Source organism: Lineus longissimus, chromosome 1 (genome assembly GCF_910592395.1).
Source record: "Lineus longissimus chromosome 1, tnLinLong1.2, whole genome shotgun sequence".
Lineage (NCBI taxonomy): Eukaryota > Metazoa > Nemertea > Pilidiophora > Heteronemertea > Lineidae > Lineus > Lineus longissimus.
The window spans coordinates 8,332,107-8,346,134 of NC_088308.1; the positions used below are offsets into that span (position 1 = coordinate 8,332,107).

The 14,028-nt window shown below is 39.2% G+C and overlaps 2 protein-coding genes across 6 annotated transcripts in view; one reads left to right on the top strand and one right to left on the bottom strand.

The window, feature by feature from the left end:
• Positions 1-583: 583 nt before the first annotated feature.
• Positions 584-6,518, bottom strand: LOC135498836 (alpha-2-macroglobulin receptor-associated protein-like). Its single transcript, XM_064789312.1, has 7 exons — positions 6,235-6,518; positions 5,454-5,598; positions 4,844-5,032; positions 4,277-4,372; positions 3,447-3,688; positions 1,662-1,820; positions 584-1,160 (listed from the first exon to the last, which is right to left on the bottom strand). Exons 1-7 carry the CDS (start codon positions 6,388-6,390, stop codon positions 1,092-1,094), a joined length of 1,056 nt encoding a protein of 351 aa, XP_064645382.1. The 5' UTR covers positions 6,391-6,518; the 3' UTR covers positions 584-1,091.
• Positions 6,519-6,761: 243 nt separating this feature from the next.
• The window catches only part of LOC135487822 (transmembrane channel-like protein 7), a 34,274-nt gene continuing 27,007 nt past the window's right edge, over positions 6,762-14,028 (top strand). Inside the window, exons 1-4 of one of the 5 annotated variants that reach the window (XM_064771922.1) lie at positions 6,762-6,888; positions 7,530-7,759; positions 8,345-8,466; positions 9,804-9,845. In XM_064771922.1, the coding sequence (XP_064627992.1) occupies positions 6,852-6,888; positions 7,530-7,759; positions 8,345-8,466; positions 9,804-9,845 (431 nt within the window). In that variant the 5' untranslated portion in view covers positions 6,762-6,851. Of the gene's footprint in view, positions 6,889-7,529; positions 7,760-8,344; positions 8,467-9,803; positions 9,846-11,331; positions 11,357-12,194; positions 12,228-12,307; positions 13,069-14,028 lie in introns of those variants that run through there. The other 4 variants (XM_064771929.1, XM_064771946.1, XM_064771957.1 and 1 more) reach the window with 4 other exon arrangements.

The following is a 14,028-nucleotide window of genomic DNA, read 5'->3' on the forward strand; positions in this document are numbered from 1 at the left end:
ATGTGGAGGACAGGGTCACAACCTAATGCTTACGAGTTGTTGCATGGGCTACTGTGCCCGAGGACAATAAATTGCACAGCCAAGTCTTACCGAGGACAGTCCATAATTCATACTTGAGATGATCCTTCTCCATCTGATGAGCAAGTTCTGCACTAGAGAATATTCGAAGGCTCAGCACTTTCTGTTTTGGTTGAGACCAGGTATGGAAAAGACCTCCAGCCATCTCTTATTGAATAATTTATCAAGACTGCCAAATTTGGTAAAATGCGGATACTACGTGGAATATGTAGTTGAAACCTGGGCAACCAAGATGATGAGATTCTGCATAACCAGAGCCGAGTTAGGAGCACAGATTTCGTGGACAAAGTCACAATCGGACAATCACCGAGTGAATGCAAGGACGTGAGAATTACATGCATTCTCACCACCATACAACCTCATAAACATGACAAGTGCAGTCTCATGCTCAACCACTAGATATTGAATAGCATGCATCATCTCTTGGGAAACTTTTGTCCAGCCAGGTTCCTAGACGTTCAGCACATTGGGACAGAATTACAAAGACACAAATTTTGTAGTCAAAATAACAAGCAGAAATATTCTTTATTGGTATCAAAATGTTTTGTATATAAGAATGCATACTACATGTACCACGAATGATGTCTTTTTGCCAAATTGCAATACAAGGACAACAATTTTCTCCATACCATACTCTACTACAGTTCAACATATGAAAACAAAACTAAAATGCCTCAAAGTATTACTCAAGTCAAAAGTGTTACTTTCTAATTCTACTCCTACTATGAAGACCTCGCGCTCAATTGAATATTGCACTTTTAGCCCTACGTTATGAAGTGGTAAGTAGGATGAACCTACTTTCTAATAGCCCAGACAGAGGAAATTTGTGCCACACACATTTTGATACAGCACTGAGCAAATTCATATACAAGTCAGCTGTAAACAGCACCAATTGAGACAGTCACCGAATTATCACGTATCATGCAATTATGAAGACGAAGTATACCAGTGTTTCTCCTTGAAAGCTGTGGAATGCCACGATACACAGGAAAGTTATAATCGAAAGAGAATCATCATAACTCGGAGTGACGGCCAGCAGCTTTCTCCACTCGGATCTTTAGTTCGGTGTGGATCTTTTTAATCTGGAAGAAAGGTACCAAAATATAATCACAATGTTATCAGGCAAGGTTATATGCAGCAGTCAATGTACAATGTACGACCCCAACTGGGCGGGAGGGGGTACAGGGTTTACGCTGAAAGTTGCATAAATGAAAGCAATCACGAGCATACTCCTATTCAGATGAATTCATGTCAATTAACGCCATCACAGGGTTGACCTCATTCACTGACTAGAGTTTAAAAAGTTTTGCAATACTGCCAAATTGCCAGTTGAAATGATTGTGGTTTCAAGTGCACCATATTTGCATAAGATTAAAAAAATAAAATTTTAAGTACCTATTGACTTTGCCATTCAAAACTATCTATTTTTTTAAGTGTTTCTTGATTCAACCTATTTTAAGGTGTGCTTCGCATCGTTGACAATTCAGCAGTTACTGTCACTCTGATATATTACCAATCATTTTAAAACTTTTTGCAACTAATTTTCAACCAGCGTTACCCAGAACAGCAGTATAATCACTCACCTTACGCCCATAGTCGACAGCCTTTTTGCCCCACTCGCTATTTTCATTGATATCACCACTGTACTTCTCTTTTTTGTCATGCTGGCCTGGCTCCATTCTAGCCTGTTCCTTCATGTACTCGTGCTTCTTGATTTTGTGCTCGAAATGTTGGAGTTCTTCCTGCAAATATGATTAAAACAGATCAGCAATAAACACACTGGTTTATTCCTGCAAATACGATTAAAACAGATCAGCAATAAACACACTGGTTTATTCCTGCAAATACGATTAAAACAGATAAGCAATAAACACACTGGTTTATTCCTGCAAACATGATTAAAACAGATCAGCACTAAACACACTGATTTATTCCTGCAAACGTGATTAAAACAGATCAGCAATGAACACATTGGTTTATTCCTGAAAACGTGATTAAAACAGATCAGCAATGAACACACTGGTTTATTCCTGCAAACATGATTAAAACAGATCAGCGCTAAACACACTGGTTTATTCCTGCAAACATGATTAAAACAGATCAGCAATAAACACTGGTTTATTCCTGCAAACATGATTAAAACTGATCAGCAATAAACACACTGGTTTATTCCTGCAAACATGATTAAAACTGATCAGCAATAAACACACTGGTTTATTCCTGCAAATACATGAATGATTAAAACTGATCAGCAATAAACACACTAGTTTATTCCTGCAAACATGATTTAAACAGATCAGCAATAAACACTGGTTTATTCCTGCAAACGTGATTAAAACAGATCAGCAATAAACACACTGGTTTATTCCTGCAAACATGATTAAAACTGATCAGCAATAAACACACTGGTTTATTTCTCTAAACCCTTTAGCTTCTGTTGACCCCCTGAATGGTACACAACTCCAAACATGACCATGTGGTAAATTTAGCTCATTATGTTCATTTGGTACATTTAGTACATGCATGAAATCCCAATTTTCAGTCCTCCCTCCCCCTTCTACACAGGCCACAGCTCTGACTCCAACCTGAGTATATACAGGCAACAGAAGCATCGTCAAGCCATACTGGTCCATGTAGTCAATGGCACAATTAAATATAATTTGACAATGTTGCAAATCAACCAACTGTTATCAAGTTCTAATCAATGTAATCTGAACATCTGACATTTTTTCATACTTCGAGACCTTTTACAGTAAATAAAAATGTTCAAATTATCTTTTCAATTCCCCCATCCACACCTGAACATACGTGTTAGCAAAATGGCCTAAAATTATACAATTGATCCCCTTGTTGTGTACGGGGCCTGGCAGTTCGAAACAAATTATATCACTGATGACTTGACTTTGTGTTATCTCCTTCAGTTGACCCCTTTGTCATAACACCAAGTTAAAGGGTAACTCGTGTCAAATTTCACCATATAATGTTTTTGACAAATGACTACATGTACGTCACTTTCTCATAAATCGGTAAGGTTTTCGATTCGAAATGCACATTTTCTAGAAATTGATGGTTTAATCCCGCCCGGACGGCTCGCTTCGATGCCGTTGAAATGACGTTTTCGTTGATGACATCACAACATGAACATTTTCGCGGTGGTTTACATACAGCGATTTTATAATAAATCTAATCAAAAATGGAAAATTTGAGCTTTGCATTTGTAATCAACAATTAAAAACGGACGTATTTCCGCAAAGTTGTAAATCACATCATAGTATCACTTTAGTATTAAACTCCAGCATCAGTGATTAAAATGGTCCTGAACAATCAGGCCCTCAGATCTGCATGACACAATCAGCCAAGTTGTTTACCTTGAAGGAATCAAGTTCTTCAGCTGTCATGTTGGCCTTCTTGGCTAAGGCATAGAGGTCATAGACTCTTGGTTCAGAGAAAGCAAGTTTGCCTATTTCGTCTGGTCGAGCTTTGAACGAGAGATCCTCATAGCTGCGTTTCAGATCTTTGTGCTTTTTCTTCAGTTCTTCTTTCGATGCTTTTATCTCTTTCCAAGAACGATTTGAGTATTTGAACTGATCTATGGAGTTATCAGATATCCCTGCAAAAAAGAAACAACACTAAATAAAAGACCTATAGTAAAAAAAACGTTTGCTGAGATTAATTTTCATTTGTCAAAGTTATAATGACCAGAGATGTGTTTCCAAAATTCCCCCTTTCAAGAACTCTGATTTTTTCAACTGTGCTTGTGATTACAGAATTTTTGGACTAGTGTGAATTAAACCAAGCAGATGAACACAGTAGAACCTCTCTATTAGGGACACCCTTGGGACGAACAACTGCTGTCCTTTAAAGAGAAGTGTCCTGATTACAGATGAGGTAAAATTGAATGGAAATGACAAATTTGGGACCAGATTCACTGTCCCTAATATATGGTGTCGTGCTGACGAGGTGTCTCTGTGGAGAGGTACTACTGTACAGTGGAACCTCCCTTAGTGGACACCTCTCTATCAAGGACAACCTCTCTATTAAGGACACAAGGTTTGAGTTTGGTCTGAAATTTATTGTTTCTGTTCAATTTGATCTCTCTAATCAGGACACCTCTCTTTTATTACAGCACCTGTCACTCCTGACAGTGTCCTTAATAGAGAGGTTCTACTGTATTTGGAATTATGATTATCATACTTGCCCTCCATCACCTCCACTTCGCTCTTCAGTTGATTAAACTCCTCGATCTTCTCTTGGTGATGAAGAAATTCCCTCTTCAGGATGTAGAGTTCATCATCTGAAAGAGACAATCTATTCCAAAGTCCATCCTTCAAAATATCTCTGTCTTGTTCTAGCAGATCGATGCAACATACTATAGGAATACACACCAGAAGCACGTATGTAATTACATGTATAAACCTTGTGACTTTTAAATCTCTTTTGTGTAAGCTCTGTGTTGATCATTTTCTCTAAACTGCTAAATTTTTGCAGGCATTTTATTTTTGTTTGATTTTTGCAAATACAGTGAAACCTCCGTTAGCGCACACCTCTCTATTAAGGACACCAGTTTTGGTCCCAAAATGGTTGTTTCCATTCAATTAGACCTCTCTAATCAAGACACCTCTCTATTAAGGACAGCACTTGTCAGTCCTGAGGGTGTCCCTAATAGAGAGGTTCCACCACATATAAATTGCACAAAAAATTGTCAAGGTTGGCCATAGAACAATTTGGCAGTGATGACCTTATTTTCTGAATTAGACAACCTTACCAGTAAAATCTGCCATATTCGCCTTCTCCCATAATTTCGTCAACTTCTTATCCATCGATATGCCAAACTCTGTTTCATGACGTTTCAGAGCGCGGCGGTCAATATAAGAGGCTTCGTTCTCTCTCTTGTGTTTCTCTAGGTCTTGCAGAAGATCCATTGCATCGTGGAGGTGGAATTTCTCCATAATTCCTAAAATGAGAAAGTAGAACTGATACAATCATTCGATGTGCTCAATAAATAAAGAGTAAACGAGATATTTACTACATCCAACATTTAGGAGTTAACCATACCATGGCATTGTCCATACGGTGATATATATAATGTCTTATCTGAGTCTGACGCTGTCCTCCAAATTTCAGAGCATTTCAGAGCATTTCAGAGCAATATGAAACAGGGTATATAGCTGGTTTATTGCAACTCCATTTTCCCTATCTTTGATAAGAACACAGGAACTCTTTGAAAACTCTTTGAAAAATGGGTTAAGATATTGTTTAGAGGTCACACAGACCGTTAATACTTTTTCCATTTTGCGAATTTTGGAAAAGTGTTGGTATTTCTTACAATGTACATGTAGATTGGCAAAATAATAGAGTCACTTCACCCACCGTACCAAGAAAAGCTTTCCTAACAGATGCCTCCTTTTCTCCATCAAGGTCGCCATTTTTTTCCGCTTTGAGTGCCTTCAGCTTGCCTTCTTCAGCATCATGCAGTTTCAAGTCCACATATAACTCCTCTAACTTTTTTGGTCCAAGATGCTGAAAAACCGACAGCGACACAATTTTGACTTTTAGAGTGGATGATGAAATACAAAATAGGCCTTTTGCCGTATACGTTAGTACCACCTCGGGACAGCAAAACAAACTGCCTTGACAATACGACGCTTAAGAAGTTGGCCCCGGAAATGGCGATGGTACGGTTTAGACAATGGGATACTGCTAAAATGTGGGGTCGGGAATGATTGCATCCTTGCTTTGTGAGTTGGCTTATTCAACATTTAAGCAGTCTCCCATTGTCTAAACCCCCATCGCCATTCCCGTCCCGGGCAAACTTCTTAAGTGTCGTATAGCCGAATAGGTTTTTACAGTTAATGATGCCTCTCGAGCCATTGTCTGGCACCTTTTACTGTGAAGATTTCTTGTAAGGATGATTTGTTGGTCCGACCCTAGGTCAGGTGGTACCGTGCCGGCGTATCTGGCAAAAAAGGGCCTATTCAACAACAGTGAAACAAGAGGAGAGACTGAAGAGTATGGGAGGCCAATCTTTTGATTGCGATGCTCCGATTTTTATTCTGCCCGCGCCAGATACCACCTGGGTTGTGCCAGCATGGACGGATAATTAAGGGCATGATAGCAAGACATCCATCCATCGCATTCCATACCAAAGCTACTTACTTTTCTTGCTTTTTGCCACAATAAATTGACTTTATTTATCCTAAAGGGACGCTCCATTTTATCAATGTTCTCATCAGCAAACTTTTTGTCATACTTTGAACAAACAACATAACTGGTTACAAACAATAAGCACACAAACTTGAGCAAATACAACATTTTTGAAGAAAACACTCCCCCTTTTTCTACACAACACGCAAATTATGAGCTCTTCCAGCATCCAGTTTTCCGTGCGAGCTATTTTTAGAAAATGCCCAGCGAAAGCTGTGCTTTTGAAAAAAGCCGCAGATGTAAACATATCTCTTCACTAGATCTTTGAACTTTTCAAATATTTTTCACTTATTTATTTGATTTGTTTTAATAATTGTGGCTTGAGGCATTTCACTTTAGTTTTATGCTTCATTTAGTGTTAATATGACTTTGTAACCAAACTCAGCAGTGTGCGTTCGAGACTGCGGCTTATACTTTTGTGATAGCCCCAAGTTGACCAACTGGGAGAGGCAAAATAATGACAATGAATGAGTACCCATTTGGTATTGAAGTTCCTGATGTTTTGAAAGTTGAAAATCCACTAAAAGCTGATTTTCTGCGGAATCGATAAGAAAGTCCTGTAATGAGAAATGGCCCAACGAAGACCTGTCAGTTGGGGTCCAGGAGGTATATAGAACAAACTCATTCATTGGCTTTTTGATTTAAAAAATCGCCAAAAAAACATTGAGGAAAATATGTATACGATTTTTATACACAGCCTATGTACGTGAACAGTGGCACCCTGACTTCGACATGTCCCCAATATGGAGTAGGCTGGTACATGTGTTATTACTAGTCTTAAAACTTAAGATGATAAAAGAAAAAATAGTATATATGGCGTAAATCCGATTGCCTCCGCCAATATACGTCGATGGTTCATTCGACTGTGTTATTACTGTTAATAGCAAAATGGTTTTATCATACGACAGCAAGTTGATAGGCCTAGGTTGTCACACTTTAACAACCCACTGCGAGAGGTTGTCATCTGGTTTCTTGACGGCGATGCCGCAACCTCTCACACTACACGGTCACGGTACTCGGTAGTTTATGCAGAGGCCTATAATTTATACAGGTATACTCAATTGTACTGTTTTTTAATGATGTCAGATGATTGCTCTCAAAATACCTCGCAGGTATAGGGAGTAATGGAGAGTATGCGGACATAACTCGTCATTATAAACCCAGACTTTTGCCCTATTAATAGTATTAGTAGGCCTATGCTCTTATGTTTTTGACTTATATCCTTTTAAATCTCAATGCTTTCTCAGATGATACTGACCCCGAACTGACTCCACCTGCACATTCGGGATTTTCGTTTTCGCGAAGTGCAAGCCATCATGCTGCAGCCCTCATTGCAGCTCTGCCGAGCCGACAGATCTCAATGGATTCGGAAGGTACCATCCAGCGGAGCGGATCAGAGAGGCTCAGTCTTAAACTGCGTCGTCGGCAAACTATGAAACGCTTAGGAACCGGTGATTATCTTGATGGAGATATTGAGGTGGGTAGCTGAAGTGATCTTTTCTCAGCATTCTAATTGTGACTCGGTACTGACCTCGTGGTCAAACAGGTAGTACTTTAGCAGGTGATATTATTTGTACACCAAAAAAAGACTTAAACTGAAGTGTATTTGAATGGCTGGAAAAAGATACCTTTACATGACAAGCAAGTTGATACGAAGTCCACTTGCGTTAGTGTCTTCAGCATATATTGAACAAATAAAATCCGAATTTTTGCTACCTGAATGCGGGATGTATTTCATGTGGCAATATTTCTGCACAGAAATTTGGTCAGTATGATTCATCTCGCTGGTGTCTCATAGAAGAACTGTTACTCAAACGATTTAAAATACTATCTATGGACTCTTTTTAAGAAGTGGTGATTTTGTCAGTCACCTCCTGGGTTGTGCTTGTCTTCAAGACCGATGTCTTATCATTGAGGTACATGTATTCTAAAGCGAGGTCATGACCTAATCGCCACCATGGGCATGGGGACTGGCTGTCACATGAAAGGTTGCATTAATTCTGCTCTCAACACCAACATTTCTCATGCTGTTGTCTCTTCAACTCCACGGTTTCTGCTCCAGATGCAGCCGCTGAATAGTAGCGAGCGACCTACGACGCTTAGCGCCGATGAAGCTGACATGTGGGAGAAGACACAGAGTTTGAGAGGAATGACAGCATCTCTTACTACAAAGCGCAAATTTAGGTAAGAATACGATTGTCCCGTTTGATTTCTTGCAGTGAAGAAGTGCCCCAACTAATCCCCGAAGAGGTGCAAGCACTTATGGACCTTTTCGGGGTTGATGAGGAGGTCGGTTTTATAAAATACAGGAAAGATGACAAACCGAGGTGAATTGACGAAGACAAAACTTGTCACTATTTGCAAATCCATCCATCATGTGATGTTGTCATTTGCTGGCTTTGTAAAGCTGATTTTGTCAAAACATCCTGCTCATGTGACGGGAAAATGTAACCAGAGGACACGACGTTATCAGCTGTCGGCATTGTTGTTACGATATTCACACAGGCCTTGAAAAGGTATACACCTCGCTGCGCTATTTCTTAGCGAATTATTGAAGGTTCGCTTCCTCATCGCTTGGTGTGAAGTTTAATTGGAAAATTAAACGAAACTTACCTGTAAGTTGAAGTTTGATTGAGATTCTATCGAATCATCAATCGGGAATGGAGGAATAACATGATCCGTATTGACCGCAACCGTCTACCAAGCCTCTCCCATGGCCTTCATTGCATTAGCAATATCGGCCAGGGAGCCTTGGAGCTGTGACATTTGGTCACCAGTACTAGCAGACGGCTGCCGTGCAGCCTTTCCCTCCTCCCCCTTATCAAGGAGAGCCTCTAGGCCTTAAGCATCCTCATTCGATGCCATAGTGATATAGTAGACCCTGTCTGAAAATAAAGTAACAATATCTGGAACACAGCACACTGTGAGAAGAAGAATGAGAAAACACGACTGAACGGAGGCAGAGCCAACGGCACACTGAGGAGCTAGTCAGCGTGTGCTGTCTCATGGGATTCTGGAATGACCCAGTTTGATAAGATGAGATAGAATGTCTTCTACCTCTCACAACTGATCGTGTGGAAATCCACGGTTATATTTGCTTTGACTCTGGCCCTGATTACCTCAGAATGTCAACAACCCATCCGAATATTCCTTATCTTTATACCAATTGACCTATTTTAGTATTTGCACATTTACATGTTTTTCCTCCTGTATTCCTCAATTGCCATTAAAATCACGCAGTGAACTATTTCACTTCCTATCATGTATAATTTATAGGTGTTACAGAACCATTCGATTCATCACCAAATTCGCACCAGTACTTTCACCTTGGTTATGCTACTGTTTCATGAGTAGAGAGTTCTTTTTGATAATGCCGATCAATAAAACCAACTTCATCAGGTGTCGGTGTGAAGATCACTGAATGAGTTCCTCTTGTTTACATCCTCTCTTTTTTGTTCTGTTAGTCACATAAGTTAGTGTACCTTTTTATAAACGATTAGCTTTGTTTTTTGCATCTCTAGTACCATTTATCACCGTGATATGTATGTGTATGGAGTAAACGTGTAAGTATTTATAATGTTGCTGAGCATGTGGCATGTCATCCTTTGAATTCTGCCTCCTATCTCTTTTACAAGATCTTGAAGTTAGACCTTTTTAAAAAGGGTGGCTTTTTAAAGGGACATTATAGGCAGCAGCTAGGCAGGCAAGATAAAGTTACACAAAGCCGCCAATAGGGGCCTCTCACATCTCACAGTAGGTCAAAATGATTCACGCTTGTACGAGGGATATATTTAGTGCTGAGTCTGGTACGACCAAGGGCCCTTTACTGTGTATACTAGTCACTTGAAGATGGCCAAATTAGCCCCTCTCCTCCTGCCTATAGTCCCCCTTTAATGTTGGTTGCATCATGTGAAGGTCATTTTCATGGTAATCGCTGACAGTGATGAAAATGCAAGGATTATGAACAACTGTCAAGACGAAGTAAACTGGAATGGCTTTACAAAAAGTTGTGACAAATTACTCACCTTGTCACAGATTGTGCTTTAAAAAATGTCTTATCTTACTCAAATAACTTTTATTTCAAGCGTGCATGATATGTGAATAGCTAGCTTGTTCTTTCGCTGCTGCTGTCCAATGGACATCAATCTTAAATCAATCTTGCTACATTTGTAGATTTCCCGACTGCAGATTTGCCTGTGTATTTGTTGTACATATTACTAAGCTTACATATGATCAATTCTACCAGTACTATATTGCCTGACATTGCCTGAATCAGATATTGCATGCCAATTTTAAAAGCTCTTGCTTGGCTTATTTGGAAACTGCACATGAAATTAGCTGCTTCTTTGCTGCAGGGTAAAAATGGCCAAAAAATATTTCTTGATTGGAAAAACTGTAAACTCGGAAATAATATGTTTTTCAGATTTTTTCCTGCCATACTTTTTCCTGATTTACATGTAATATCTAAAATTTAAACACAAAAAATGCAAACTTCAATATAAAAGGTACGAAAGCCTCTCTATTAAGGACACCCATGTGGTTGCCAAATGCTGTCCTTAATAGAAAGGTGTTCTGATGAGAGAGGTCAAATTGAATAGAAACAACCAATTTGGGACCAAAACTAGTGTCCTTAATAGAGAGGTTGTCTTTGATAGAGAGGTGTCCACTAAGGGAGGTACCACTGTGAGTTCAGTTTCGTTACATATGCTTGAGGTATCAGAGGGGAAAATATCTGGTTGACAGTGTGAATGTTAATTTTGTTCTCAATTTAATCAAGTTAGTTATGCACATGGCCTGAAGGCTTTTCTGAAATCAATATTGGCACAGGACCTTTGTATTGATTTAGTGAGAGGTTGGTGTTATCCCTATGGGGTTCAGTCCACAGGTCTTGATCTGCCCATTGCTATCTCTGCATAGAAGTACAATAAAAGTGCACTGTAACTCTAGCCCGGGGCAACATCTTTTCTATCAGATTCAACATCTTCATGGAAAAAAGACAGACAAACCAGACAGTTTGGCACTTTGGACAGTGTGAGAGTGAAGAACAACTGTAAAATACTGTACTGTACTTCCAGTAGGTTTTTTCAATTCTGGAAGGCTATCCCGTGGAAGATTCATGATATTCTGTGGACTATTTTGTATACAAATATCTCTCTGTGTCTGGTATTTCATTATTTTTCAAATAATTGATTTTAGTTTTTATTGTAGAGTTTAGACTTTGTCGATGATCGCTTAAGCCTTGACTGTACTAGAAGTAGATCAGACTCTCCAATCTCATATTGGATGCCAACTTTCCGGTCCAGCACTAACCTCTCCCCTGGTGCCAATTTTCTGGTGATTTTTCCCTCTCCTGAAAACCAATTCTTTTGTCTTATAATGCTTACCCGTCACCTGGATGCCAACTTCCTGGTCTGGTTATGACTCTTTCCTCCAAAGGTAACCTGTAGCAAAACGCTTATAAAAATGGGAAGCTTTGAACGACCCAGTTAAAACCTTAGGAGGGGGAATAAGCTTCCATTGATAAATTATAGCTGTTTCGAGTTCCCCTCAGTTTGATTATGTTAGCTGGGCATCTGGGTAACATTGCATAACATTACTGACTCCAGTCAATGAACTGCATAGCAGGTAATCACAAATTTAGTTATTTTTACTAAGTTCAGCTAGTCCAAATAAAGACTTTGTGGCAGGACTGGATCTCTTCAAACCGTATCATATCACATAAATGTCAACGATGTGTCCTAGTGTCCAAAGCGACTATCCATATGGGCCAGGTACTTCCTGGTACCATAAAAAGAATGATACATTCCTGGTAATCTATTCATGTATTCTATGGGACAATATCCCACCTGTGGAATCATCAAAGAGGAAGTAACCACATTGACTCGTTACCTGGTTCAGTGTGCTGGCCAATCTGACTTCTCAAAAGCACTGATTTTCTTATCAAGGTGATAATAAGTGACCAACAGGTTATCTAACTAGACCTGTTGATTATTGATTATCAAATTGATGTTTTCGCTGGGTTCTCTGTGTCATTGTGTGTTTGCTTATCATTTCCTACGTGTGCTTTTGTCAATCGGTGTGTGTACTGACCTAGACGGTTGGTCTGATGAGCAAGCAGACGCACGTTTTGATATTTTCCGCTCGCTTTTCGCTGGATGCGATTGTGGAATAATTACATCTCCTGGTCGTTACCATAATTTGCCACCTTTTAAAAAAAAGGCAATTTATATCTAAAGTCATTCAGATGTTTTTGGTGATTTTCTGTGTTCGAGTCATTGAATTTTGAAATTGGTTGCTCTGGATTTGTTGCGCTTGCCGCGGATTTTTGTTTTCGGGAATTTTGCTGTGTTTTATTTGTGGAACCTGGTGGAGCTGTTGTCCATTGTCTACCTGTGTTTGGTCCTCAATCAAAATGACGGGAGATAAAATATTCCCACAGGAACCTGCCCGCTGGACTCGTGCCGAAAACATGTCTTATTTAAACGAAGCGTTTGAGATGGAGAGATGGGATGATGGAGATGAGAGGATTACAATACCAGAATCACCATCGAGTGGTGAACATGTAGTACACTTCAGGCAGAGGCAAAGGTCAGCTCGGTATCAAAAGGATCTGGCTGACCGGCGCATTTCGGTCCATCCAGATCTACATAACTCATCCTCAAACAGTCCATGGGTGTCTCTTCTGCGTGAAACCAGCTGGACCCCTAGCTTGAATGAGCGGAGACAGTCACTACACAATCTTATCGAAGACACATTAGATGCAGATATCGAACAAGACAACAGAAGGTACAAGTATTCGCAAATTTATTCTTGGGTTCATGATGCTATTATAGACTCTATATCACCCCACTATTGGGTAGCACCTGGTTTGAAAAGGTGACGTCAATTTGCGATGTCATATCCTGTCTGCTAAAAAATCCAGAGATTTTAGTATTGTCCTTGATACCATCAAAAACTCAGTGAATGAGTTTTTCATACCATGTAAAACTAGCAGGCATTTTGTATTTACGGATTTCGCAAATAACCTAGATTTAAGAAAAATGAACTTAGTCACCGTTAGTGTTTTTTTTCGTTTTTATAGGAAAATCTAAATGAATTTTTTCAATAAAAACGCATAAAAACTGGTGAACATTTATTTTTTCTGAGGCTTTCGTGAATTTTTGCGCCAACATGTCACTATAAAGATTCGACATTTAGGCTGGTCTTTATCTGATTCCGAATCAGATTTTGCCCCACCAGTTACAACCGTAGTGACACCATGCCTGATTAGGCGGAGACACTGCCCACATTTGTGCTAAATGCGAGTTAGTTGCACTTTCCGAGAGTTATCGGATTGTTTTTTTAGAAAATGGTTAATAATTACGGCAGCATTTTAGTGCCACTAAAGAAGAATAAAAAAAGAAAAAATTTCTCGTAATAACGACTTTTAATCTCGTAATATCGACTTTTAATCTCGTAATAACGACTTTTAATCTCGTAATAACGACTTTTAATCTCGTAATAACGACTTTCTTTCTCGTTATAACGACTTTCTTTCTTGTAATAACGACTTTTAATCTCGTAATAACGACTTTCTTTCTCGTTATATTATTAACGACTTTTAATCTTGTAATAACGACTTTTAATTAAAAGTCGTTATAATGAGAAAGGAAGTCGTTATAACGAGAAAGAAAGTCGTTATTATGAGATTAAAAGTCGTTATAATGAGAAATAAAGTCGTTATTTTGAGATTAAAAGTCGTTATAA